The 22,940-nt window shown below is 61.6% G+C and overlaps 1 protein-coding gene across 1 annotated transcript; it reads right to left on the bottom strand.

The window, feature by feature from the left end:
• Window positions 1–10,477: 10,477 nt before the first annotated feature.
• Window positions 10,478–13,181, bottom strand: LOC120221967 (minor allergen Can f 2-like). The gene is made up of 6 exons (XM_039219660.1): window positions 12,969–13,181; window positions 12,237–12,325; window positions 11,525–11,598; window positions 11,141–11,251; window positions 10,616–10,717; window positions 10,478–10,503 (listed from the first exon to the last, which is right to left on the bottom strand). Exons 1-6 carry the CDS (start codon window positions 13,179–13,181, stop codon window positions 10,478–10,480), a joined length of 615 nt encoding a protein of 204 aa, XP_039075591.1.
• Between the last annotated feature and the right edge of the window lie 9,759 nt (window positions 13,182–22,940).

Below are 22,940 nucleotides of genomic sequence, written 5' to 3' on the forward strand. Positions count from 1 at the left end.
CCCCCCCCCCCCAGCAAGGCCCTGTGCTTTCTCCCCACCCCCACCCTCGCCTCCCTGCGGTCTGTTCTCCTCACAGAGCGACACCTTGATGTCAAAGCCTGACAAGGACCATGACAAGGAAAACTCATGGGGCGCCTGGGGGCTCAGTCGGTAAAGAATCCGGCTCAGGTCACCATCTCACGGTTTGGGGGTTCGAGCCCCGCGTCGGGCTCTGCTGACAGGTCAGAGCCTGGAGCTGCTTCCGATTCTGTGTCTCCTTCTATCTGACCCTCCCCCACTCATGCTCTGTCTCTCTCTGTCTCAAAAATAAACATTTTAAAAAATTAAGAAAATAAAGGAAAAAGTCACAAGTCACACTCACCCATAAAGGTTCAAGGACCCCAAATACACGTAAAATGAACCCAATGATATGTGAAAAGGGTGGTGTGCTGAGGCCTAGTGGGTTTAATCCGGAAATACAAGGTTGGTTTAGCAATCAGGAATCCGCGTATTTCACAATGAGAGCAGAGGAAAAAATCGTATGATCGTTACATTTGCTGCGGAAAACGCGTTTGGTGGAACTCAGCTGTTTGTGGTAAAAGCTCACCCTGCCCTGACACAGAAGGGAACCCGTCTGTCTAAAGGGAGATTGGCAAACCGTGAGAGACTCTCAAATACACACCACAAACTGGGGGTTGCTGGCATGCTGGGGGCTGGGGAGGGGCTGGATGGGGGACGCAGGGGTGCTCGTGGCGGGGACAGGGCAGTGGGCTCGTGGTTTGGAGGGGAAATGCGTGAAGAGGGGCACGGTCCCGTCCTCACCAGGGCGAGGCCCCCGCCTCCTGGGTGGGGGGGGGGCTGGGCCGGGCTTCAGAGACACCCCCAGGGTGAGAGTCTGGAAGGCTGGAGTCTGCTTCTGTGCACCAACGTGGAAAGCGCTCCGGGGGCCCGTTTGAGCCAGATGCTGGCCACTGCCATGGGACCCCTCACCTCTTAGGGTCTCTATCCCCCAACTTTGGAGTGGCTGCCCCGGTGTCTCCGTAGCCCCTGGCGCCCGCTTCCTCCCCCTGAGGATCCTCCTGGAGGAGATGGGTGCGCCCCCCTCCGGCGCCCTCCCCACGAGCCACAGGCCCCGAGACGGAAGGGCGGGGGACGAGTCCGGGGCCGGGGTCCTTCCTGCTCGGGAGTGGCTGTGTTCTGACAGGCGGGCACTGAGGGCCTCACCTGTGCCCCCGTTCAGGGGAGCCCTGGCCCTCCCGGCACAATTGTAGGGCACGCTCAGCACTTCCCGAGTGGGAATTCAGGGGCTGTGTCGGGTCTCCCCCAAATTCACGTCCACCCAGAACCTGAGAATGTGAGGATCTGTGCAGACGGAGCGGAGGCGAGAATTGCCGCGAGGTCCTCCTGGACTAGGGCGGCCGGAGTCCGGTGTGGGGGGACAAAGGGAGACCCGGGCTCCCAGGGAGGCATGAGCCACGTGAGGACAGAGGTGGAGATGGGAGGGACGCTGGCGCCCCCGAGGCTGGGACCGGCAAGGGCACGTTCTCCCCTGAGCCTCAGGAGCGATCGGTGCTGCTGGCCCTGGGGTTCGGCTCTCTGGCCTCCAGACCGGGAGAGAGGATACTTCTCTGACCCCATGTGACGGCGGCCCCGGGAGGCTCACCACCTGGCAGCAGTCACCTTGTGCCCCACACGTGGGCTTGCTGAGTCCTTTCTTGTTTCTACAGACGTGGAAATGAGGTGGGCAGGTCGCTCAAGGTCGTGCCGTGAGTGCCAGTGACGAGGCAGGTCCCCACCACTGGCCCTGCCTGTCTCTGGGGCTCCGCTGGCCGCCTCCGCCCTCATCCTTGATCCTGAGACGTCCCCAGCCGCCCTTGGGTCAGAGGCCCCGTGGGGGCATCCCGGGCGTCTCATCCCTTCTCAGATGCGGGCACAGGTACGTTCCACTACCCCCCATCTCCGGGAGTCCTCGCTGGGGGCCCCACGGCGAGTGCCCCTCCGAGGAAGGGTCCTTCCCGGCCAGGCTCTGAGCAGCAATTACGGCGCCCGGGGCCAGGCGGCCGCCGCACCTGGCGCTCCAGCAGAGCGGCTCCCCAGCTGCTAATTTTCAAAAACAAAACCTGGTGTTGTGGTGGCCTCTTCCTGGAAGACCAGTCCTGACACCTCGGGCCTGGAGCCGGCAGTCACACGCTTGTGCCCTCTGCCCTCGAGGCAGGCGTGGGCATGGCTGTCCTCATCCTTGCCAACCGTGGGCACTGGCTGTGAACTTCAAGTGTCCGCTTTGCGTCATCTGCCTCCCAGCCTCCATGGAGGTCACGGTGCAGGAGTGAGAGCACCGGGCAGGGGCCGGCGCCTGGGGCAGGGGGTCCCTGGAGTGGCCCTGCACTTTCGGCCCTGGGGCTGTCCCAGGCCCCCACCCCCCCGTGTTTGGGGTGAGCAGAATCCAGAGGCCTCGGACGCCCCCCTCTCAGCCCGGTGAGTGGTGGAGACTGGCCGCGGAGGGTCACCTGCCCACCAGTCTGCAGGGGGGCTTCCCTGCGCAGAGAGGCATGTAGGGATGGGTGCTCACACCCTGCACTTGCTGGCTGTTCCCAGAAGCGTTTGACTTCAGGCGTCGCTCTGGCCTTCAGGGTGGGGGGTGTCCTGTCGCATCAGGCGAAGAAAGTGACCCTTCACTTCTCGCTGAGATGCGAAATGGCTCGTGTGGTTCACCGAGCCCGGGAGCCGAAATGGCTGCCTTCTGTGATGCTGGTCCTCACGCGCCCCCCGCCACCGGCCCACCCTCACAGGGGACCCCCACCGGGCCCCCCACCGGGCACCCCAGCAGGGGCGACCCCGCCCCTAAGCTCTGGGTGAGTATGTTTTCCACCTACTGTGTGTCGCTCAGCACAGTGATTTCATGTTGTCTCTTTTTGACATTTGTAAGAATGGTACCATACAGCGCACACTGTTTTGGGTCTAGCTTATGTTTTGGCAAAATAGCACATTTGCAAGATTTGTCCGCATTACGTTTTAAATGAATTTATTTTTTATTTTGGTATAATCTATATAACATAATATTTACCATCATGACTCTTAGAATTTTTTAACATGTATTTTTTATTTTTGAGAGAGACAGAGTGTGAGCAGGGGAGGGGCAGAGAGAGAGGGAGACACAGATTCACAAGCAGCTCCAGGCTCCGAGCTGTCAGCACAGAGCCCGACACGGGGCTCGAACCCACGAATCGTGAGATCATGACCTGACCAGAGTCGGACGCTTCACCCACCCCGGCTCTGTCTCCGTGAAGATGACCTCTCTGGGCCCTCGAGTGCACAGAGTCCACAGCCCTGGGCCTTCCGTGCACGGCCTCCTTCAATGGGCAGCGTGTGTGTAAAGCTCACGTATGTGGAAGCATGTGCCAGAGCCCTTCCTTGTCACGGCCGAGTAACACTCCAGGCCGCGGACGCTTCTGCGGTCGTCGGCCCGTGGGCGTTCCCACTGTCTCCACCTTCTGGCTGCGCTGAAGAGAGCTGGGGGACACGGGGGTGCGGGTGGCTGTGTCCCTTCCCTGCCCCCAGCCCCTCCGGGGTCCGCCTGGAAGTGGGCTTGCTGGGCCACGTGGGATTTCTGTTTCCTTTGTTGGGAAACTGCCACGCTGCTTGCCGCAGCTGCTGTGCCCTTTTACGTTCCCTCCAGTAGCTCGTGCGTGTGTGTCTGAGTGTGCGTGTATGTGTCTGTGTGCCTGTGTGTCAGTATGTCTCCGTGTGTGTCTGTGTGCCTCTGTGTGTGTGTGTGTGTGTGTGTGTGTCTGTGTGGGTCTGTGTCTGTGTGTCTGTGTCTATGCCTGTGTGTGGTCTGTGTGTCTGTGTGTCTCTGTGTGTGTCTGTGTGCCTGTGTGTGTGTCTGTGGTCCTCTGTGTGTGTGTGTCTGTGTGTCTGTGTGTGTCTGTGCCTGTGTGTCTGTATCTATGCCTGTGTGTGGTCTGTGTGTCTGTGTGTCTCTGTGTGTGTCTGTGTGCCTGTGTGTGTGTCTGTGTGTCCGTGTCTGTGTGTATGTGTCTGTGTGTCTGTGTGTGTCTGTGCCTGTGTGTCTGTGTCTATGCCTGTGTGTGTCTCTGTGTGTGTCTGTGTGCCTGTGTGTGTGTGTCTGTGTGTCCATGTCTTTGCCTGTGTGTTTGTGTCTGTGCCTGTGTGTGTCTGTTGAGTGTGTGTGTGGTATGTGTGACAGAACAGCCACCCGCAGGTGTGTGAGGTCCTGGCTCACAGCTCTGGACTGCAGCCCCTCGCGGTGGTGGCGTTGGGCACCTGTGTGGGCGTCCGCGTACTTGCTGGCCGTCCGCGTGTTTTCTGAGAAATGTCTATTGAGGTTCTTGCCTTCTGTGTGAACAGTGCTTTTGTCCTTGAGCTGTGAAAGCCGTTTGCGTTTTCTGAATATTAATACCCGATCAGATACAGGAATTAAACACCCGCTCCCATTCTGCAGGCTGCCTTTTCACGTTTCAGTGTCCTTTGACGCACAAAAGTTTTTAATTTTGATGTTGCCCGATTTATCTGTTTTCCCTTCCTTGCCCACAGTTTCGGCATCCGGGCCAAGAAGTCACGGCCAGACCCAAAGTTTGGAAGCTTTTCTGTGCTTTTCCTAAGGGGTTTCTAGTTCTAGCTGTTAGGTCTGAGCCATGCCAAGCTAGCTCCTGTGTATGGTGTCAGGTAAGGGCCCCCTTGTCCCGTGGCCTGCGGAGGGCACTGCCAGCACCGTTTGGAGAAGACTGTCCCTTCCCCGCTGAGCGGTCCCGGAGCCCTCGTCCAAGCCACGTGGCCACAGAGGAGAGAGCTCGTCTCGTTTCCGGGCCGTTCTCTCCCACGATCTGTATGTCTGTAGCTTTGTAGTAGGGTTTGCAGTGAGAACACGTGAGCCGTCAGCTTTGTTCTTTTCCAAGATTGCTTTGGCTCAGGTGCCCCTGAGAGTCGGTATGCATTTTACAACGGGCTTGCCTATTTCTGCAAAAAAAACAAAACAAAAAAACCCCAGCATTGGGATTTTGAGCGAGGTGTTGAACCTGAAGATTGCTTTGGGATGTCCTGATATTTGAACAACATTGAGTCTTCCAATCCATGAACATGGGATGTGTTTCCATATATTTATGTCTTCTTTCATCTTTTTCATGTTTGGTGGTTTTCAGTGGCTCCGTCGTCCGCCTCCTCAGTTTAGTGTGTTCCTAAATATTTTGCTCTTTGTGATGCTCTCGTAGCGAAATTGTTGTCACAACGTCTTTTCAAGTTGTTCACTGTTGTGTATGGAAACTGGTGTTTGCATGTTGATTTTCTTCCCTGTAACTGCCAAATGCGCTTTTTATTCTAACCATTTTATGTGCCATCTTTAAGGCTTTCTATATATAATTCATGCCATCTGCAAACAGATACTTTTCCTCTCTGCGTAGAGTTAGTTGCGCTGGCTTATTCCCTGCCCTAGAGCGTCCTCTGGGGCCGTCCCGGGGCCATCTGTCCGTCAGTGGACATTCCGGTTCCCTCTGGCTTTTGGGGATTACCTGTGCAAGTCCTTTGGTAACTCATAATTTTACTTATTTGGGGGCTAAATACGGAATCGTTCCAAATGCTAAACAAACATTTAGTACCAAAGAAAAAACTAAGTATTTAGTGAAATATTTAGGAGCAGAATTGCTGGGTCACAAGCCGAGGTGCTTCCAGTGTTATTAAAACCCCCCTGAAGCCCCCAAAGGAGCTGAGCCGCTTTGCACCCCCCCGACCACACTGAAGATTCTGCTTTCACGTTTTCGCCGGCGTTGGGTGAGTCAGCCCTTAGTTTAGCTGTTCCAGTGGGTGTGAAGCCTCAGGACACCTTGGCTGTGCGTGGCACCTCTGATGACTAATGGTGTAGAACACCTTTCTGTGGGCCTGTTGGCCACTCTCACACACATGTCTTCTCTCATGAAGCACCTGTCCCCACTTGGAGCCTATTTTTTAATTGGGTTGTTTGCTTTTTGCTGTTGGTTTGTTGTTCTTCATAATCCTGCGTGCGAGCCCTTTGGTGGGTATGTGTAATGTAAAGGTGTTTCTTCTTAAACTTTTTTTTTAACGTTTTTAAATTTATTATTTAAATTTATTATTGAGAGCTTGAGCAGGGGAGGGGCATGGGCAGGGAGAGAGACAGAGACACAGAATCTGAAGCAGCTCCAGGCTCCGAGCTGTCAGCACAGAGCCTGACGTGGGGGCTCGAACTCACGGATCGCAAGATCATGACCTGAGCCGAAGTCGGGCGCTTAACCGACTGAGCCCCCCAGGGGCCCCTGAAGGTGTTTTTTCTTAAAGTGCAGTCTGACTCATCATCCCGTGGAAAAATGGTAACTCAGAATTCATTAGTAACTCATAACTTATTAACAGTAAAAGAGAAAAGGAACTCCCATTGCACAATTTAGATCCTCTGAAATGTACCAAGGCTTCTACATTACGGCCCACACGTGGAGTGTGAGCAGGGACGGTCCGTGGCCCTATGCGTGGAGGGTGGAGGGTGGCCTTCCGTGGACATGTGCTGCCTCATTTCTTTTCAAATCTGCATCTGTACCGGCTCATTGTCCCATTGGCTGCCGTGCGAGGCCCAGGGAGAGGTGAGGCCCTATGACCTTCCACACAACAGTTCTCTCTGCACCCCCGGAGGCCGGGGCGTTCCTGGACCCCCCGGGGGCTCTAGACTAACTAAGGGGGCCTCTGGGCAGGAAGCAGGACATCGACACAAAAGGAAGAGTTTGTGTGCGCAGAGATTTGACGATGCTTTGCTCCTTCCTGGCCTTGAGGAGGAGGAAGGCCCGGGTGCTGGGAATGCGGCTCTAGAAGCAGGTAAGGAGGCAGGTCCTCCCGAGGGAGGGTCCTGCTGCTGCCTTGGTTCGAGCCCGAGGAGACGGCTCTCAGACTTCTGAGCCTCAGAGCCGGAGAGGCCGTGTGTGCTGGGCGGAGATGCCCTGGGGCAGAGAGGGGGGGGGGCGGGGGGTGAACGCAGAGCCCGTGAACCCACTGCCCAGAGTCCTCCGACCAGAGGCGGGAACGTCTGCGCAGCTGTGGCCCGTGCCCACGCTACCCCCCTGAGACTCCCGGCCACCACCCCCGCCTCCTTGCCCATTGGTCCCCACCCCCACCCCACACTTGCCCCAGGCCCAAGCCACCTGCTGGGTGTCTGCAGCCGGCACATCCTGATTTCAGGGAGAAATCTTCCTTTTCTGGGTCACGGGGCCCTTTGTGGATGGAGAGCAGGCAAACGGCCCCCTCGCTGAACCCCGCCGGGGACACCGGGGCAGGCTGTGGGGAGAGCCGGTGCGGCAGACGCTTCCAGAGCGCATTCCCTCCACCCGGAGGTCCCCGTGGCTGCAGCCTCCACACCCCCACTGCCCCCGTGGGAGCTCGGCATCCATTCCGAGCTTGCCCGCACCAGCGGGGGAGGAGCGGCGGCCAGTGTCCTGTCCCCCGCGGGGCCCCGCCGGGCAGAGTGCTGCTGGGGACACCAAGACCCGGGTGTCTCTGTTCTTGTTCCAGGCATGTGGTGTTCCTTGCTCCAGGTGGCTGGCAGCCATGCCACGTGTGCCCAGACATGAGACTGCAGTTCAGGGAAACCGAGGCAGGGAGCTGGGGCCTGTAGTGTGGGTGGGACTGTGAGGGGTGGGGGTGAGTCTGGTGACACAGGCAGGGGGCAGGGGGCCGGTGTCCTGGACACTGCGGGGTGTCACTGGTGGGGGGGGCCAGATGTGTGTCCCAACGCAGACCACGGGCCAGCCACCTCTTCACACGCCATCTGGTTAACACTTTCCTGCCCAGGATGCTGTCCACGGCTGTAGGTCGGCCAGCTGTGGATTAACCAGAAGCCCCCAGGCCCTGGGGCTTACGTGGGGACTGCCCTCGCCTGACCCCGGCTTCCTGGGACTCGGCTGCTTCCCTCTCCCTTGACCACGTCCACAGAAGTGGGTTGGCGATTGCCGGGGGGGGAGGCCAGTGAGTCTCCCGCCCCAGAGCCCATACCCCAGGTAACTCTCGCACCTCGGATAACTGCCAGGGTTTGGGGGCCAGAAAAGGGGCTTTTCTGCCGTGGTCCACACGACACCTGGCCTGGCATTCTTGGGAGGGTTGTTGTCAGTGCATCAGGGGAGGAGGGTCCGCGGATGGCCCTGGGGGGGCAGCGTCCCCATGCCTGTTGACGGTCCTGGACGCGGCGTGCAGGCCCACCTGACCTCCGTCCTCCGCCTGCACCTGCTGTCGGAAGGAGGCCCGGAGAGCGGCCTTGCCATCCGCAGCCACCCCCCGCCCCTCCCCGGGCATCCTGTGTCTAAAGCTCTGGTCACAGCTCGTGGTGCCCTGGAGTCGTGACAGGCGATAAAAATGAGCGTGAACGCAAAGCGGCCGCCGCGTCTCAGTTCTGCTCTGGCCGCACGTCTGTCTGGTGGTCATCTCTCCCAAGGGCGTCCTTGCTGCCCTGGTCTGTGCGGCCGCCGACCCTCCTCCAGCCCCGCCCGTCCGTCTTGGCTCTGGGCATCGTGTGTCCCAGGGCTCAGACCCTGGTGCGTCTCAGGGGGTTCTGGGCGCGGCCTTGGGCGGCTGGCCGAGGCCCAGCCCCGTTTCCCTGGCCTCCGCTGACCTGCGCCTTCTCGGGCGATAGTGCGCGTGGGGGGATCGCCCCGGTTCTGGAGGGCAGTGTCTCCTCTCACGTGGGGCGTCGGGTTCTGAGTGGGCGGCTGACGCGTCGGCTGCTGTCACATCGTCTTTAGCTCTGAATATTGTAAACAGCCGTCACGCCTTCCTTGTTTCGGGCCGATCTGCTGGCTGTGGACCAGCCTGCCGCGCTGCCCAGGGGCAGGGTCTGCCGGGCCCGAGCAGAGTCTGCGCTTTGTTGGCTCTTCGAAGTTTTTCTTTGGTGAATTGCTTTTCTTTGTAGCCCTTGTGGGTGGGGAGCACACTTGGGAGTTGGCCTGGCCGTGGACCCAGGGCAGGGAAGACGTGGTCCCAGGGAAGCCGCTCGTCAGAGCCATGGGGGAAGGGACCCCCAATCCCTCAGCTGCTGCATGTCCCCCAGCGCCCACGTTGGGGGGTGAGGGCGCGGCCTGTGCCGTGTGCTCTGGGGCAGTTGTCCCAGCGGCCCAGTGGGGGAGAAAGACCTCACCTTCCACTGGGCGCCGCCGCTGCCTCGGGCAGGATCCCCAGGTGGCCTGTGGGCCCCGCCCCCACCCGCAGTGGGGGGACTCGTGAGCTTGCCCTGGCCCTCGCTCATGGAGGGGGTGCTGGGAATGCTGGGCCGCTAACTTTCTGACCTGCTCCAGGTCTCCCCTCTACCCTGATGAGAGGAGCCCCCAGCTCCTACCCCTTGCGCCTGCGCTGTGACCGGGCCCCAGCTGGACCCTGGGGGGCGTCTCAGGGTGTTTGGGGGATCGAGGTGCAGTCACATCACTGGGAGGAGGCACAGGACAGAGTTGCAGCCGGTGGTGTGGACCCAAGTGGGACCTGTGACCCTACCCCCCGCCCCCGCCACTTCCTCATGAAGACCACCCTCTCTTCTTAGATACGGGGCTCGCAGTGAGGCTGCCTCCACCCCTGACTCTCAAGGACACGCGACTCGGGCCTGGCCACTGAGAGGAAGCGAGAGCATCACCTGTGTCCGTTTGGAGACGAATGCAGGAGGGGCCAGGACCTGGTAAGGCCCCTGCGCCACAGAGAGCGTGAGGTCACTACCCCGCTCCTCCAGGAAGGGGGGGTGGGCTGGGCTGCTGGCAGCCAGAGTGGAGCCCGAGAGTGGGGTCAACGAGGAGAGAAGAAAGAGGCAAGAGACAGAGAAAGATGGTCTTTCTGCCCCTGGATACAGCCGTGCCTGCAGGCAGTCTGCCTGAGCTGGTTTCTCTTGTGAGAGTCGACACATCCCGTGTACTGCTAAAGCCACACGTGCGTGTGTAAGATTTTCTGTTGTTTCAAGCCAAGAGAGTCCTAACAGACACGCGTCTGCACATTTGAAGGAGTGGAAGCGTAATGACCGTGTGCCAGCGCTTGGCAATACGACTGAGTTCTGTGACCACTCAGCCTTGGGGGGTCTGGCTCCTTCTCCGGTGCTCTGATTGGGGGTGACGTTTTCATCTTTTCCTTTGCTCGTTTTTGTAGCCCCAGAAGGAACTTTGACCAGGCAGGCATCTCTTGCAGGAACATGCTTTATTGTGCAAGGAGGGGCCGCGGCGTGGGGGGGTGGGTACGGAGCATGGGGCAGGGGGCCCTGCTGGGTGGGGCTGGGCTGGGCAGGGCCACTCCCGGAAGCGCAGGTGGGTGTTCTCGGTGGGATCCCTGGAGGGTTTGCAAGGGGAGGAGGGCTGAGCAGAGGGCTGCAGAGCCTCCGGACCCTCAGGTCTAAGTCCCCGTGCACCGGAGACCCCGCTTCCTGGCTCTCTGTCCGTGGGGGGTGGGGGGGGCCAGGTCCAGGCCCCAGAGAAGCCCGGCGGGGCCCAGCTTCAGGGACGCAGCCCTAGGCCCTAGGCCGACGACCCTAGTTTCTGAACATCTCGCAGCGATCTGAGGGGACACAGTGACCCGGAGTGAGCCCCTGCCCAGCCCCAGCCCACCTGTGGCCACTGGGCAGCCGCTGAACCCAGGGGTCCCGAGGGAGCGGAGAGAGGAGCCTTACCCTGAGGGCTCAGAACCACCGTCTGCTCACTGTCCAGGCCGAGGTCTTCACAGAAGGACCTGAATTCCTTCAGGAACTCCGGGCATGTGACCTGGTCCCGGACTGTGGGGAACAAGGGTGGGGTCGGCATGGGGCCCTGCGGAGGGTGGGGGCGGCCGCCTGGGGGCTCCGTGGGCTGTGAGGGGCCTCTCTCCCTGGGACAGAGAGGAGCATCCATGTTGTGGTGAGAAATCTGGCTGGTGTGGGAAGAGAGAGACTCCCCCTTCCCTGGGGAGGAGGCGGGAGGAGGTGACTGTCCCCTCTTCCCGGTGCCTGCAATCGCGTGGAGGCGGAGTCCTGGTCGCGGGACTGTCCTGGTGAGAGGCCTCGGGGTGTGTGTGCAGGTGCGTGGGGCGCGGGGACTGTGGTGGGAGGCTGGCCAGGGTCTGGCCCCTGACCCCCCTCTCCTGCTGGGTGGGCGACGGGCCCCGCCCCCCAGGGGCTGGGTGGACGCCTGGTTCCAGGGGCTCCTCAGTCCACACGTACCCAACATGTAGGCCAGCAGGCTGGTCACACCGTGGTAGCGGTTGATGATGTAGTGAATCAGGTAGTTCTTGGGCTTCACCTTTGCCAGGTAGATATCGTTGTGTCCCCAAACTGTGGAGGTCATGGGGGCTGATACAGGCTGGGAGGTGGGTGCCGCCCAGCGCGGAGACCGCAGACCCCTCCCCGTGCACAGGGGCTGCGCAGCCTCGTGGGGACGGGAGCCCTGCCCCCTGAGAGCAGCTGCCACTCCCAGGGACAGCTGGGGGCCTGAGCCCGGTGCCTGCCCGTCCCACAGCCATGGACCTGCTGGGTCCTTACCACGTGGCTCTGAACCCCAGGGCCAAACCCCCGGGTGGGGCCGTGCCCTTGCCTGCTCATACTAACACGTAATGGTGAATTGGGTTTTGTGATGAGTCTTGAGCGCAGTGATGAACTGTCTCCTGTACTTGGGTCCTTCCCTGCAGACAAAGGGGGCGGGATAACTGTCCAACTGCCCTTTTCCATTTCTTTTTAATTTTACTTGCTTACTTACTTGTTTAATGTTTATTTATTTTGAGAGAGAGAGAGAGAGAGCATGCGAGCAGAGGAGAGGCAGAGAGAGAGGAGAGAGGGAATCCCAAGCAGGCTCCTTGCTGTCAGTGCAGAGCCAGTTTCGGGGCTTCAATTCAGAAACCACGGGACCATGACCTGAGCCAAAGTCAAGAGTCGGACGCCTAACTGACTGAGCCACCCAGGCGCCCCATCACGTTTTAAATGGAAGTACAGTTTTCCCACGCTGTCCATGCAGGGTTCTAGGAATTTGACAAAGGCATCAGTGGATCCCTTGAAGGTGACCTTGGCCCTCCAGGTCTGGCGCCCTCTGATGCCTGGACCAAGTGCATCGCAGCCGCTGAGGGGGCGCCCCAGTGACGGCAGCCCTGCCTGCACACACCCAGGTCCCAGGGCTGGGGACCCCGTGTCGAGAGGAACACACAGCAGGGACCCCCGAGGCTTGTCCCGCGGAGCAAAGCGCCCCCACCCCTCCCTGGGCCCGACCCGACCCCTGCACCCACAGCACGAAGATCTCCCCATGCAGGTTGCCTTCTGCCTCGGTTACGGTGTTGACAAAACCCTGAAGTGGCCGTGGGGACCGATCAGAGCCGAGTTGTTGGAGGCCATGGCGGCAGAGTACCAGCTCCCAGACAGCTGCGGGTGGAGACAGGGTGCGGTGAGGCCCGGGCCTCGCCCTCCTTCCCCCCCCCACTGTGCCCGGAGGGTGCTCATGCCACACCCAGAGATGCCCCGTGCTGCTGCTGGGGACAACGGACTCAAGGACAGTCCCCGAGTGCTGCACCTGCCTCTTCTCGGGCCAGCGGGCGTGTGTGTACAGGAAGGAGGGGGGCCCCGGCTTCCCTGCCCAGAGCCTGCCCTCTCAGCTCGGGGGGATTCTTCACTCCTTCTGGAGGAACTCAGGGCTCCTTCCAAGACCGTGCTGGGGACCGCAACCCCCACACCTGCCCATGGACTTCCCCCAGAGACTCCCCCCACACCCCGCAGACTTGCCCTGAGGCTCATTCACAAGTCCCCGAAAGTGGTGCCCGGCTCCGCCCCTGTGTCCCGCCCCGGTCTGCGTGTGGTCAGCCAAGGGCCGTGGCTCCCGGCGGCGGTGGGCGGGGCTGACTTGGGGGCCGCGGTGCACACGCCTCCGCCCTGCGTCCTGTGCACAGACCCAGAGCGGGAGGGTCTGGCCGCCTGGAGGCTGGCGTCCTGCTCCCTGGAGGAACCCCGAGACAGCCTGCGACACGGGGCCTCTGCCAGGGCCGGGCCACCCAGTGTCCGCGACCCTCACCCCGGCCCCGACCCCCGGGAGCACGTATCCCTCGTACCCCTGAGGTCTCACCTCCACCACGTCTTTCCAGGACTCCTCGTAGCTCTCGTGAGCCTGGAGGCCCCAGAGCAGCGCCAGGCCCACGGTCAGCAGCGGGAGCAGCATGTCCACGGCACCGCCTGTCTGGGTTTGGCGACAGCCGGGACTTGCGGGCTCTGCTGGCCAGGGCCCCATGGCCCATCTATATAGCTGCATGGTTGGGGGTGAGGTCACCTGCCAAGAGCTCCGCCCTGTCCCTGCAGGCGAGTGGGGACTCTTCAAGCTGATGTCTTAATCTTGATCTTCACCTTGGCCAGCAACTGTGTGTTCTCTTCGTTGTAGCTTTGGCACCAAACATGCCATGCTGCCGCACAACCAGTTTCCAAAATCAATAACCATCCATGGGCCGAGCCAACTTCCTGGGCCCGAAGGGTACCCGAGTCACCTTGGCGTGCCCTCTGTGGCTGCCGCGGTGCCGGGCCGCAGGGGTGAGGCCCTGGGCTGGAGCGGTGGGTGCCGGAACCCCATCACAGAGTGGCCTGCGGGCCCCAGGAGCATGGCTCTCCGCAGAGCGAGGATGGTGACTGAGGTCTGCTGTGGGCTGAAGCGGGAACCCCCAAAATACAACCCCGGGGCCTCAGATGTGACCTTGTGCGAGGCAGCATCACTGCAGCAGTGATTAGTCGAGACGTGGTCGGGCCCCAGCTGTTGTGCGCGGGGTGGCCCTGATCCAGTAGGACCGGGGCCCTTGTGCGCAGGGATGTTCCGACCGGAGATTCACACAAGGAGACACCACGTGAAGGCCGGGGAGGGGGGGGGGATGCTGCCACAGCCACGGGACCCCCAGGAGCTGGAAGACTCCCAGGGGGCAGATCCGGGCCAGCCCCTCATCCCAGGCTTCTGGCCTCCAAACTGGGAGAGACTGAATCTCTTTTGTTTAACCCCTCATCTTGGTTCCTGCCCCTGAGCAGACCTGACCGGTGCTCCCCGTGCCCCCGGGGGCCACGGCCCTGGAGCCACCATGCCGTCCCCTCTGCCAGACCTGAGGGCTGGCAGGGCCACGTGGCGTGTTCCCTGGGGGGGTCCCTGCCCACGCTTCGGGACCACATTGCAGAGAATCCAGGGCCTGGGGTCTACTCTCCGCCCCACCCCACTACCCGCCTCAGAGCTGGGCCGAGAGGTCCCGTGATGAGAAGCAGCGGTCCTCTCTCCGGGGTTCAGGCCAGCGGGAGCGGAGGGAGCAGGGTCCCATGGTGACCGCTGACCCCCAAGCTTGGCTCATCCCCCACAGCTGTCACCCGCGAGCGACCTCCCCACATTGCCGTGAGCCACGTATCTGGCCCTACTGGTGGCAGCTGGGTTCTCTGGGAGGTGATGGAGTGTGTGTGGGGGGGCAGTCTATGGGGGCGTCAAGGGCTGAACGGTGTCCCCCCAAAGATGCATGGAAGTCCTCACTCTCAGGAGCTCAGACTGTGACCTTACTTGGGAACGAGGTTTTGCAGATGTAACGGAGATGGGGCCGTGCTGGCCGAGGCTGGGCCAGGTGCCCTTGCGGGAAGAGGGGAGGTGATGTGTGCGGGAGGCAGAGGCGGGAGGGATAGGGGTCCCAGCCCAGGGCCCCCCAGGTCACCCGCATGCCCAGAGGCTCGGAGCGGGCTGGCATGGGTCGTCCAGGAGGGCTGCGGGGACGGTGAGAACACGCCTCTGACTGCTAAAGCGGCCCAGCCCGTGGGAGCTGGGTGCGGCCGCACCACGACCTGGGCCCAGAGGGGGAAGCAGGGGTGGCCGCAGAGGCTGGGCCACAGCGCCGCGCTGACCCCCACAAGAGCGGACGGGTGTAGGGGCGCCTGGGTGGCTTAGTCGGTTAAGCGTCCGACTTTCGCTTAGGTCATGATCTCGCAGTTCGTGGGTTCGAGCCCCGCATCGGGCTCTGTGCTGACTGCCAGCTCAGAGCCTGGAGCCTGTTTCAGAGTCTGTGACTCCCTCTCTCTCTGACCCTCCCCTGCTCACACTGTCTCTCTCTCTCTCTCTCTCCTAGAAATAAATAAAACATTAAAAAATTAAAAAAAAAAAAAAAGAGCAGACGGGTGCCTCCGCGGACGCCGCCACACGTGTGGAAGGGGACCCACCCCAGCCCACGCGCCTCCCCCAGGGTGAGATCTACCACCCTCGGTGTGTGTCCGCGGTGACGGCAGAGACCTTGTTAGCTTTCTCCGCCTCGTGGATTCCTGAAACCACAGCTGCTAATTCCTGTGTTTGGGCCACATTTATCGAGCGCCTGTGTGAGCACGCGGGAGACCCCGCAGGACCCCCTGGAGACCCCCAGGACCCCAGGAGACCTCAGCGCATTACAAATGCTGAGTTCATGGGACACCTGGGGGCTCAGTCAGTTAAGCGTCCGACTTCAGCTCAGGTCATGATCTCGTGGTTCGTGGGTTCGAGCCCCGTGTCGGGCTCTGTGCTGACAGCTCGGAGCCTGGAGCCTGTTTCAGAGTCTGTGTCTCCCTCTTTCTCTCTGCCCCTCCCCCACATATACTCTGTCTCTCTCAAAAATAAATAAAAACAAAAACAAAACAACAAATGCTGAATTCCACGGAGAAAAGGACTCAGGAAGTTGGGGGGCACTTTTGGGTTTGTTTCGAGAGGGAAGGGTTGCCTGAGAAGGTGCCCTGGGAGCGGGGAGGGGGGGGATGGTCTGTGACCATCAGAACCCACATGGCCCAGCGAGATCTCACTTTACGTTTTTCTCGAGGGACATTTCCAGGAGATTAGAATCCTGGTTTGTGTTTATTTTCCTTCCAGCCTTTGTGGGTGCTGGTCCGTGTGCTCTGTCCCACGTTGCCTCTGAGGAAAAATCACGCTGGCTCAACTGTTTCTGGTTCCTAACGTGTCATCAGGACCGTTGGTCACCCCGTGTGTCTGCGGGTGGTTTCTCCTGTTTATTCTGTTTGAGATTGCATCAGTTCTGGAATCTATGAACTGACATCTTTTGCTAAATTGGTGATCTTTTGGTCTGTGTTTTTTTTTTTAATTTTTAAATGTTTTTTATTTTTGAGAGAGAGAGAGAGAGAGACAGTGTGAGCAGGGGAGGGTCAGAGAGAGAGGGAGACACAGAATCCAAAACAGGCCCCAGGCTCTGAGCTGTCAGCACAGAGCCCGACGCAGGACTTGAACCCACGAACCACGAGATCATGACTTGAGCCAAAGTCGGACGTCCAACTGACGGAGCCCCCCAGGCGCCCCCAGGGGAGCTTAAATTAGATCCGTATACAGTGAGTTCTGGGATTTCTGTTTGTCTCCTTTTATAGTTTTTATATTTCTTCTGGGATCTGCCTTGTTCCCGTTCCTCGCGAGCATGTTTCTCCTGCTGTGCACACATATCGTTGTGAGCTGTGCCAGGGTCCTGTCCGGAAACCTCACCATCGGGTTTCTCGGGATTGGCTTGTCCTTGGTGCGCTTGCTGCTCAGGATTATATCCAAGACCCCACAGGGGATGTGACAGCTGCCGGGCTCGGCTTGTCACCCTCGAGGGCTTGTAGCAGTCAGCGTCCTTGGCTGCATTCAGCTGCATGGTTTGTTTGCTGGGACACAAAGGTCCACCCCTTCCTTGAGGGCCTGGCTGGCTGCACATCCTGTCCTAGGAGCCAGCAGAGAGGTGCATGGAGCACACGTGCAGATTTGGGGCTCCCCCTCCTTGCCAGAACCCCACTGCCCTGGCCAGTCCCCGGGCCTCCTCCAACTCATTCCCAGGTCCTCCAGCCGGGAAGATGGAGCGTTTCTGTGTGAGTGACAGCCGCTCCGCCGCAGCTGAATGGAGCCTGTAGAAAGCAGGGAGGGGGAGGGGCAGAGGGGGAGGGAGAAGGGGGGAGGGGCAGAGGGGAAGGGAAAAGGGGAGGGAGAGAGGAGAGGGAGACAGGAGGGGGGAGGGGGAGAGAGAAGGGGGAGGGAGAGAGAGAAGGAGAGGGAGAAGGGGAGGGGGAGGGGAAGGGAGGGAGAGGGAAGGAAAAAATGGCAGCTCATTCTTCTTCCAAGTGTCAACTGTGTCTAGTTCCGCTGCCTTATGGCCCCCCTCCTGTCCCTTCAGATACCTGTTCATCTCCTTCCCAGACTTGTGAGTTAGCTCTACGTGTGTGTAGGGGCGGCGGGGGGGGGGGGGGGGGGGGGGGGGGGGGGTTGCTCCACGTTACCGGAAGCAGAACACAGGCTCTCGTTTGAAGGGGAACTTGCAGCCGGCGGGCACGGACGACACACAGGGTCCTGCTGGGGGACTGGCTGGGGGCCGTGGGCGCAGGACCCAGGGATGGATTGGAGCCGTCAGCCTGAGCAACCGGACGGTTGGAGGCGGGCGGGAGCCCGGAGCTCCGTCCCAGAAGCCCCGAGGGGAAGGGGCCACGCAGGCATCGGTGGGCGCATGGAGGTCCCAGCCTGAGGTCACATAAGAGGCTCTGGAGAAGCCCTGGGAAGAGGCTGGGGTACAACACCCACCTCGTAGGGCTTTTGGGGAGAGAGGGGAATGGGACCGTGTCCAGGCAGCTCAAGGGAGAGCCAGGCCCCTTTCCCTTACCACGGCTCAGGTGGCCCCTGACCTGCCACCTCCATGTATGACCCATTGGGAGGAATCCCCGGGCAGGCCCTGCCCAGCCTGGCCTTGCTTGGGGGTCCAGGGGACCCACTGCTGGCCCATGGACACCGGGACCTGCCCCCTCCTCCCAGAATGCAGACGCCCTGAGTTCAGTCCATCTGGGGACCGTCGTAAGAGATAGACCTGGGGCGGCCCATGTCGGGGAAGGCTGTGCCGCTGGGCAGCTTCTGGGTTCCCTGGGCCACCCTGGCACACGCAGAAGCCCCCAGCCTCATTCCAGGCTGAGGGGGTCTGAGCAGAGCAGCCAGGATCCGACCCCCCGCGGACCCCCGTCCCCAGGGTCCCCTGTGATCGCAGCACCTCCAGAAGGCATCCCTCGCCGCGGCCTTGGTGGTGCTGATTGGACACAGCCGGCCACTGCGCTGACATTGAAAGGTGACCAAGTGCCATGAGCCTGGCTGCCTGGGGCAGAGGCCACCCAGGAGGACCTGGGGCCTCCTGTCTGAGGACAGAGGGAGCAGGCGCGTCCCCAGGCCCCCGCAGCCCGTTGGGAGGCCGCTCACGGGACGCTGAGCTCCGTTTCCTCCACGAGGGTGGAGCCCTGTCCCCGCCCGGAGGCTGCCACGACACGGGGGTGCGTGTGGGAGCGGCAGGGCCCTAGCCGTGGTCTCCCTGCCTGAGGCCTCGCCGACCCCTGATAAGCCCCAGCCTCGGGCAGAGCTGCCGAATTTGTCACCTGCCGAATCTGCCGTCCGTCCCCGGGGCCTGAGCTCTGAGCTCCTCTCTGTCCTTCACCCCCATGTGCCCTGAAGGACCCTCCCGCCCGGGGTCCCACATCTGTCGTCTTCCTCTTCTGCGCCCGGCTCTGGCCACACCTGTCAGCCGGCCTCAGCCTGAGGGCCCCCGGGCGTCCCCACCAGCCCTCCGGGGACCACCCACCCTTGGTCGCCAAACGGGGCCTGTGATGGGCGTGGGGCTGGGAACACGGACCAGGGTTAGCGCCTCTGCCCACCCTTCTCCCTGGGTCACGGCCTTGACCCCGGACCCCGCCATGCAGGCTCTCTGCCGCAGGACCCCGCTCTGGCCTGGAGCCCCTCACACCTGGCCTCTGCGTGCCATGCTTGTTCTGGAACGCCAGCTCCTTACAAAACTGAACTCAGTGGTTGCAGGTCGAGCTCAGGGAGCAAGTGGCTGAGAGGCTGTGGCTGGGCCTGTGGCTTGGGGGCCGTGGGGCCTGCGTGCTCGGCCGACAGGGATCCTGACACTGTGGCCTCCCTGCCTCCAGGAGGCCAGGCTTCTCCCCAGCCATGGCCAAGGTCACCCTCCAGTCCGCCATCCAGACCCAACCCTGTCGGGTGCTTCTGGCTGGACAGGATGCTGGCTTTGGCGTGTCAGCCTTTAAAAACAACACAGAGGGGCGCCTGGGGGCTCAGCAGGTCAAGCCTGTGGCTCTTGATCTCGGCTCAGGTCAAGGTCTCGTGGTTCATGGGATGGAGTCCTGTGTTGGGCTCTGTGCTGATGGCTCGGAGCCTGCTTGGGATTCTCTCTCCCCCTCTCTCTCTGCCCCTCTCCCCTGCTCTTTCTCTCTCAAAATAAATAAACTTAAAAAGTATAAAAACGGCACAGAATGGGCCAGCTCCTGCTTTGCAGCCTCATCTCGGCCCACGCGGGACTCAGAGCCTGCAGCCGCTGGCCGTCCCTGACCTGGAGGGAGGGGAGGAAGGGGGGGCGGCTGCATTGGCTCCTGGCTCAGAGCACAGACACCGCATCTGATCGTTTCACTGGGTGTCTGTGTCCCCGACTCCCTGTCCCGTGCTCAGAGCACGGGGACGGCTCAGCAGACAGGCTTGCGCGCTCCCGCTTGGCTCACATGGCAACACCTCGCGCGCTCACAGTCGGCTTGCACGCCTCACACTGGCAGCCACACCGATGGGCCCGGCCTGTCTGCCCAGCAGCGGGTGAGTACTGTGCGCGTGGTCACTGATGCCAACCTTTTGAGGACAGCCTCACAGAGCAGGCGCAGGTGTGGAGACTGAGGCTCAGAGAGGTCGGGGACTGTGGCCAGGGTCACACAGCTGGCAGGTGGCAGAGTCTGGTCCAGAGCAGATGTGCGCACAGACACGGGGAGCTGTCACATTCCGGAACGACGGGGGAAATCGACTGGGTGAAAGGCAGTGACAGACAGGGGATGGTGCCTGCCCCCAGGGGAACAAAATCGGAGAGTTAAGAATCAACATGGAAAACCCCACAAACTGAGAAAGGGGCGAGGAGCCTGCTCGGGCGGGTCCTGGAGGAGGAAGAAAATGCAGAAACAAGTGCAGCTTCATCCTTCAGGGAGTCAGGGGAGCGGAAACCAGGAGCGACTTTTTCTGACTCTCGAGACTGGGCCTGAGCAACACCTGGCGAGGGAGGAAGCTACCCTGTGCGGAGGGCACAGCCACCGGGGCGACTCGCACGTGTCTGCAGGCGCCCGGAGGGCAGCCCTCCGCTTCTGGATGTTTGCGTTGGTGGAGAAGGGGCGCCCCAAGCACTGATCACCGCCAGAGCCGACACAGGGCTGAAGTGCATCAGAGCAGGACGGAGTCCTAGGGAGATGTGCGCCCCGTGGCCAGGACTCCCCACTGTCAGAGCCCACAGCCAGGGACCCCCACTGTCAGAGACCATGGCCAGGGCCCCCCACTATCAGACCCCATGGCCAGGGTCCCCCCACTGTCCCCTGCCAGACCCCGTGGCCAGTTGCCACCTGCAAAGTACTGGTGGTGCATGGACTCTGTCGGCACGAGTGTGTCAGGCACAGGCATGCCAGAGCTCACTGCTCACGGCCCGTGTGCGCACACCGAGAGCACACACACTTCCCTGAGAGAGGCGGGGGAAGAAGATGGGGGGGCGGTCTAGGCATAAGTATAGGGGCGGCTGTGACACACGTAACGTGTGATGACAGCAGCGGGAGGCACAGGGAGCAGTGTCTGCGGGAGGCCCTGGGCCCCGAGGTGTCGGTCACACGGTACCTGTGTGTTCCAGAGGCTGGTCGGCAAGCGGGGAAAAGGGAGACGCAGCGGAGATCTGCCCACGGTGCGCGGCGAGCACAGGCGGAGAAGCAGTCCCAGGACGGCCCGGGATGCCCCCTGGGGCCTCCACACCCCTCGGGGTGAGCTGGGCAGCGTGTTCACCCCGACGGGGGGTCTGGGCCACTGTGGCCTCGCCCTCCAGCGCCTGTGCCACATCCCCTGGGGACAGCTGTCCCATCCTCTCTTTCAGACTTCGTCCTGGCGGGCGCTGCTGGGGGCTGTGAAACCGGGTGCCAGGGGCAAAGACGTTGTCCTCAGCCAGAGTCGAGGCGGCTTCCCATCTGGGCCTCAGCCTTGGCCTCTAAAGATGTGAGCAAGCACCGAGAGGCCACGCCCCTGGGGGCCCCTGGCCCCCAAGTGCCTGCCTGGCCGTGTGTCCCGGCCAGCACCCCAGACGGGCCCAGATGGCCGTGTCACAGGCATCTCGCCTTCCCATCTTCGGTAAACCTCCACCTCCCGGGCTCTGTTGAGGCCCCCTCGTCCCTCTCCCTGGGCCTCACTGTCACCCCAAGGCCCAGGCCCCTCTGGATGATGGGTCATTCACGCCAAGTTCCACTAGACTTGACCCTCCTCCCTACCACACTGGTTACTGCTTGGGAATTCTGTCCTCACTGCTTCAGCACAAGTCTGTCTCTTGTTTTGTTTTTTTAATTTTTTTAAATGTTTTTTATTTATTTTTGAGAGAGTGAGAGACAGTGTGAGCAGGGGAGGGTCAGAGAGAGAGGGAGACACAGAATCTGAAACAGGCTCCAGGCTCTGAGCTGTCAGCACAGAGCCCGACGCGGGGCTTGAACCCACGAACCGTGAGATCACGACCTGAGCCGAAGTCAGACGCTCAACCGACTGAGCCTCCCAGGCGCCCCGAGTCTGTCTGTTTATCTCTGACGCTGGTCACAGGCAGAGCAGGCAAAGATTCAGGCCCTGGTGACCTTGGGAAGCCTCAGCCAGGCCACAACCCCGGCGGGCCGTGCTGTCCCCACTGGCACCATGGCACAGATGTCCCCAAGGGCTGAGTGAGAGGGAGGAAGAGGTCCCGTGCCCTCCCCGGGAGGCGCATCCGGCTGTGTGTCAGAGCTAAGAGGACCTGCCTGGGACTCTGCCTCCCATGCGGCTGTGAGAGGTTCGGGTGAGCTGTCCCCGCGCCCCTCCCATTCCCAAAACAAGCGCCGGGTGCCACCTGGCTGACTTAGTCCCACAGAACCGGCTGTCTCCCTGCCTGGCACAGAGGTTACCGTCCCCCCGGACGTTACCTGCTCCGAACCCCCCTTGCTCCTGGGCGTGCGTGCGCTGCCCTGTGGGGTGCGTGGCCGGCCCTCCTCCTGGGCCCGCTTTCCAGCAGAAGTGTCCCAAGTTCAGACACAGCAGCGGGGTGGGGGAGGGTGGCGGTCAGCTGCGCACACCGGGGCCACGGGCCTCCGTGCCCAGGTTCCTGCTTCACCGCAGCCCCCGGCCCTACCCACACGGGCTGTGTTCTCGGAAAGGAAAGAATGAGCGTCAGATGCAGCCGGCCTGGCTTGGCATCTCCTGTGCTCCCCGCCTCACCCGAGCAGGGTCCCTGTGCCCAGCGCCTCCTCCGCCAGGGCCTCCATCCCTCCGGGGTCTCCGGGGCAGCAGGGGTGAAGCGGTGGGTCCTCATTATGCGTATCAGGTTCTGGAAAGAACCCACCTCCTGCCTTCTCTCATCCAAGGCCGAGCAGGGGGATGCGGCCTTCCGGAAAGCCGTGGGAAGACGGCCCTGTGCCTGCCAGCCTCTGCCCACGCCGCGCACGGCCATGGGGCGGGGAGGGGGCGGCGCTACTTCCTTACTGTCCCCCACCCCCCGGGCCTGCGGTGTGACGCTGCTCTCTCAGGCAGCAGGACCCAGAGCGGCCCGGGGCTTCCCACGCACACGCCAGGCTGGCCCAGGCCGGTCCTGCCGCCGAGGGGGGTGATGTCCTGGGCACGCCACTGGGGTCCTCACCGCCCCGCCTGGCCCTGCAGCCGGTGGCTAGCAGTGTGAGGGGCCATGGGGTCGGCGTGCAAGTGTCATCAGGGTTACTGACGGCCTTTCCGCTGGAAGTAAAATCATCTCGGGTCCAGCAATTTCCCCGTAGCATCACACTGGCATTCTGGGGGTGACTGGGTGACTGTTGTACTTACTCTCCCGGAACAAGCCTCCTTGATCACGCCAGACCCCCCCCCAGGTCCCAGACCCCCCCCAGACCCCATACCCCCCCAGGTCCCACACCCCCCCAGGTCCCACACCCCCCCAGGTCCCAGACTCCCCTAACCCTAACCCAGGTCCCAGACCCCCCCAGGTCCCAG

The sequence above is a fragment of the Hyaena hyaena genome, unplaced genomic scaffold (genome assembly GCF_003009895.1).
Source record: "Hyaena hyaena isolate Hyena2069 unplaced genomic scaffold, ASM300989v1 scaffold_823, whole genome shotgun sequence".
Lineage (NCBI taxonomy): Eukaryota > Metazoa > Chordata > Mammalia > Carnivora > Hyaenidae > Hyaena > Hyaena hyaena.

What these genes read in the sequence shown, in the direction of transcription:
- LOC120221967 (XM_039219660.1), bottom strand. Translation starts at nt 13,181, where the DNA reads ATGGGGCCCTGGCCAGCAGAGCCCGCAAGTCCCGGCTGTCGCCAAACC. An exon ending in TCCCGGGGGTCGGGGCCGGG is followed by an intron (nt 12,326 to 12,968) that starts GTGAGGGTCGCG and finishes CTCCACCCGCAG; the next exon opens with CTGTCTGGGAGCTGGTACTC. An exon ending in GGTGGTTCTGAGCCCTCAGG is followed by an intron (nt 10,504 to 10,615) that starts GTAAGGCTCCTC and finishes GTGTCCCCTCAG; the next exon opens with ATCGCTGCGAGATGTTCAGA.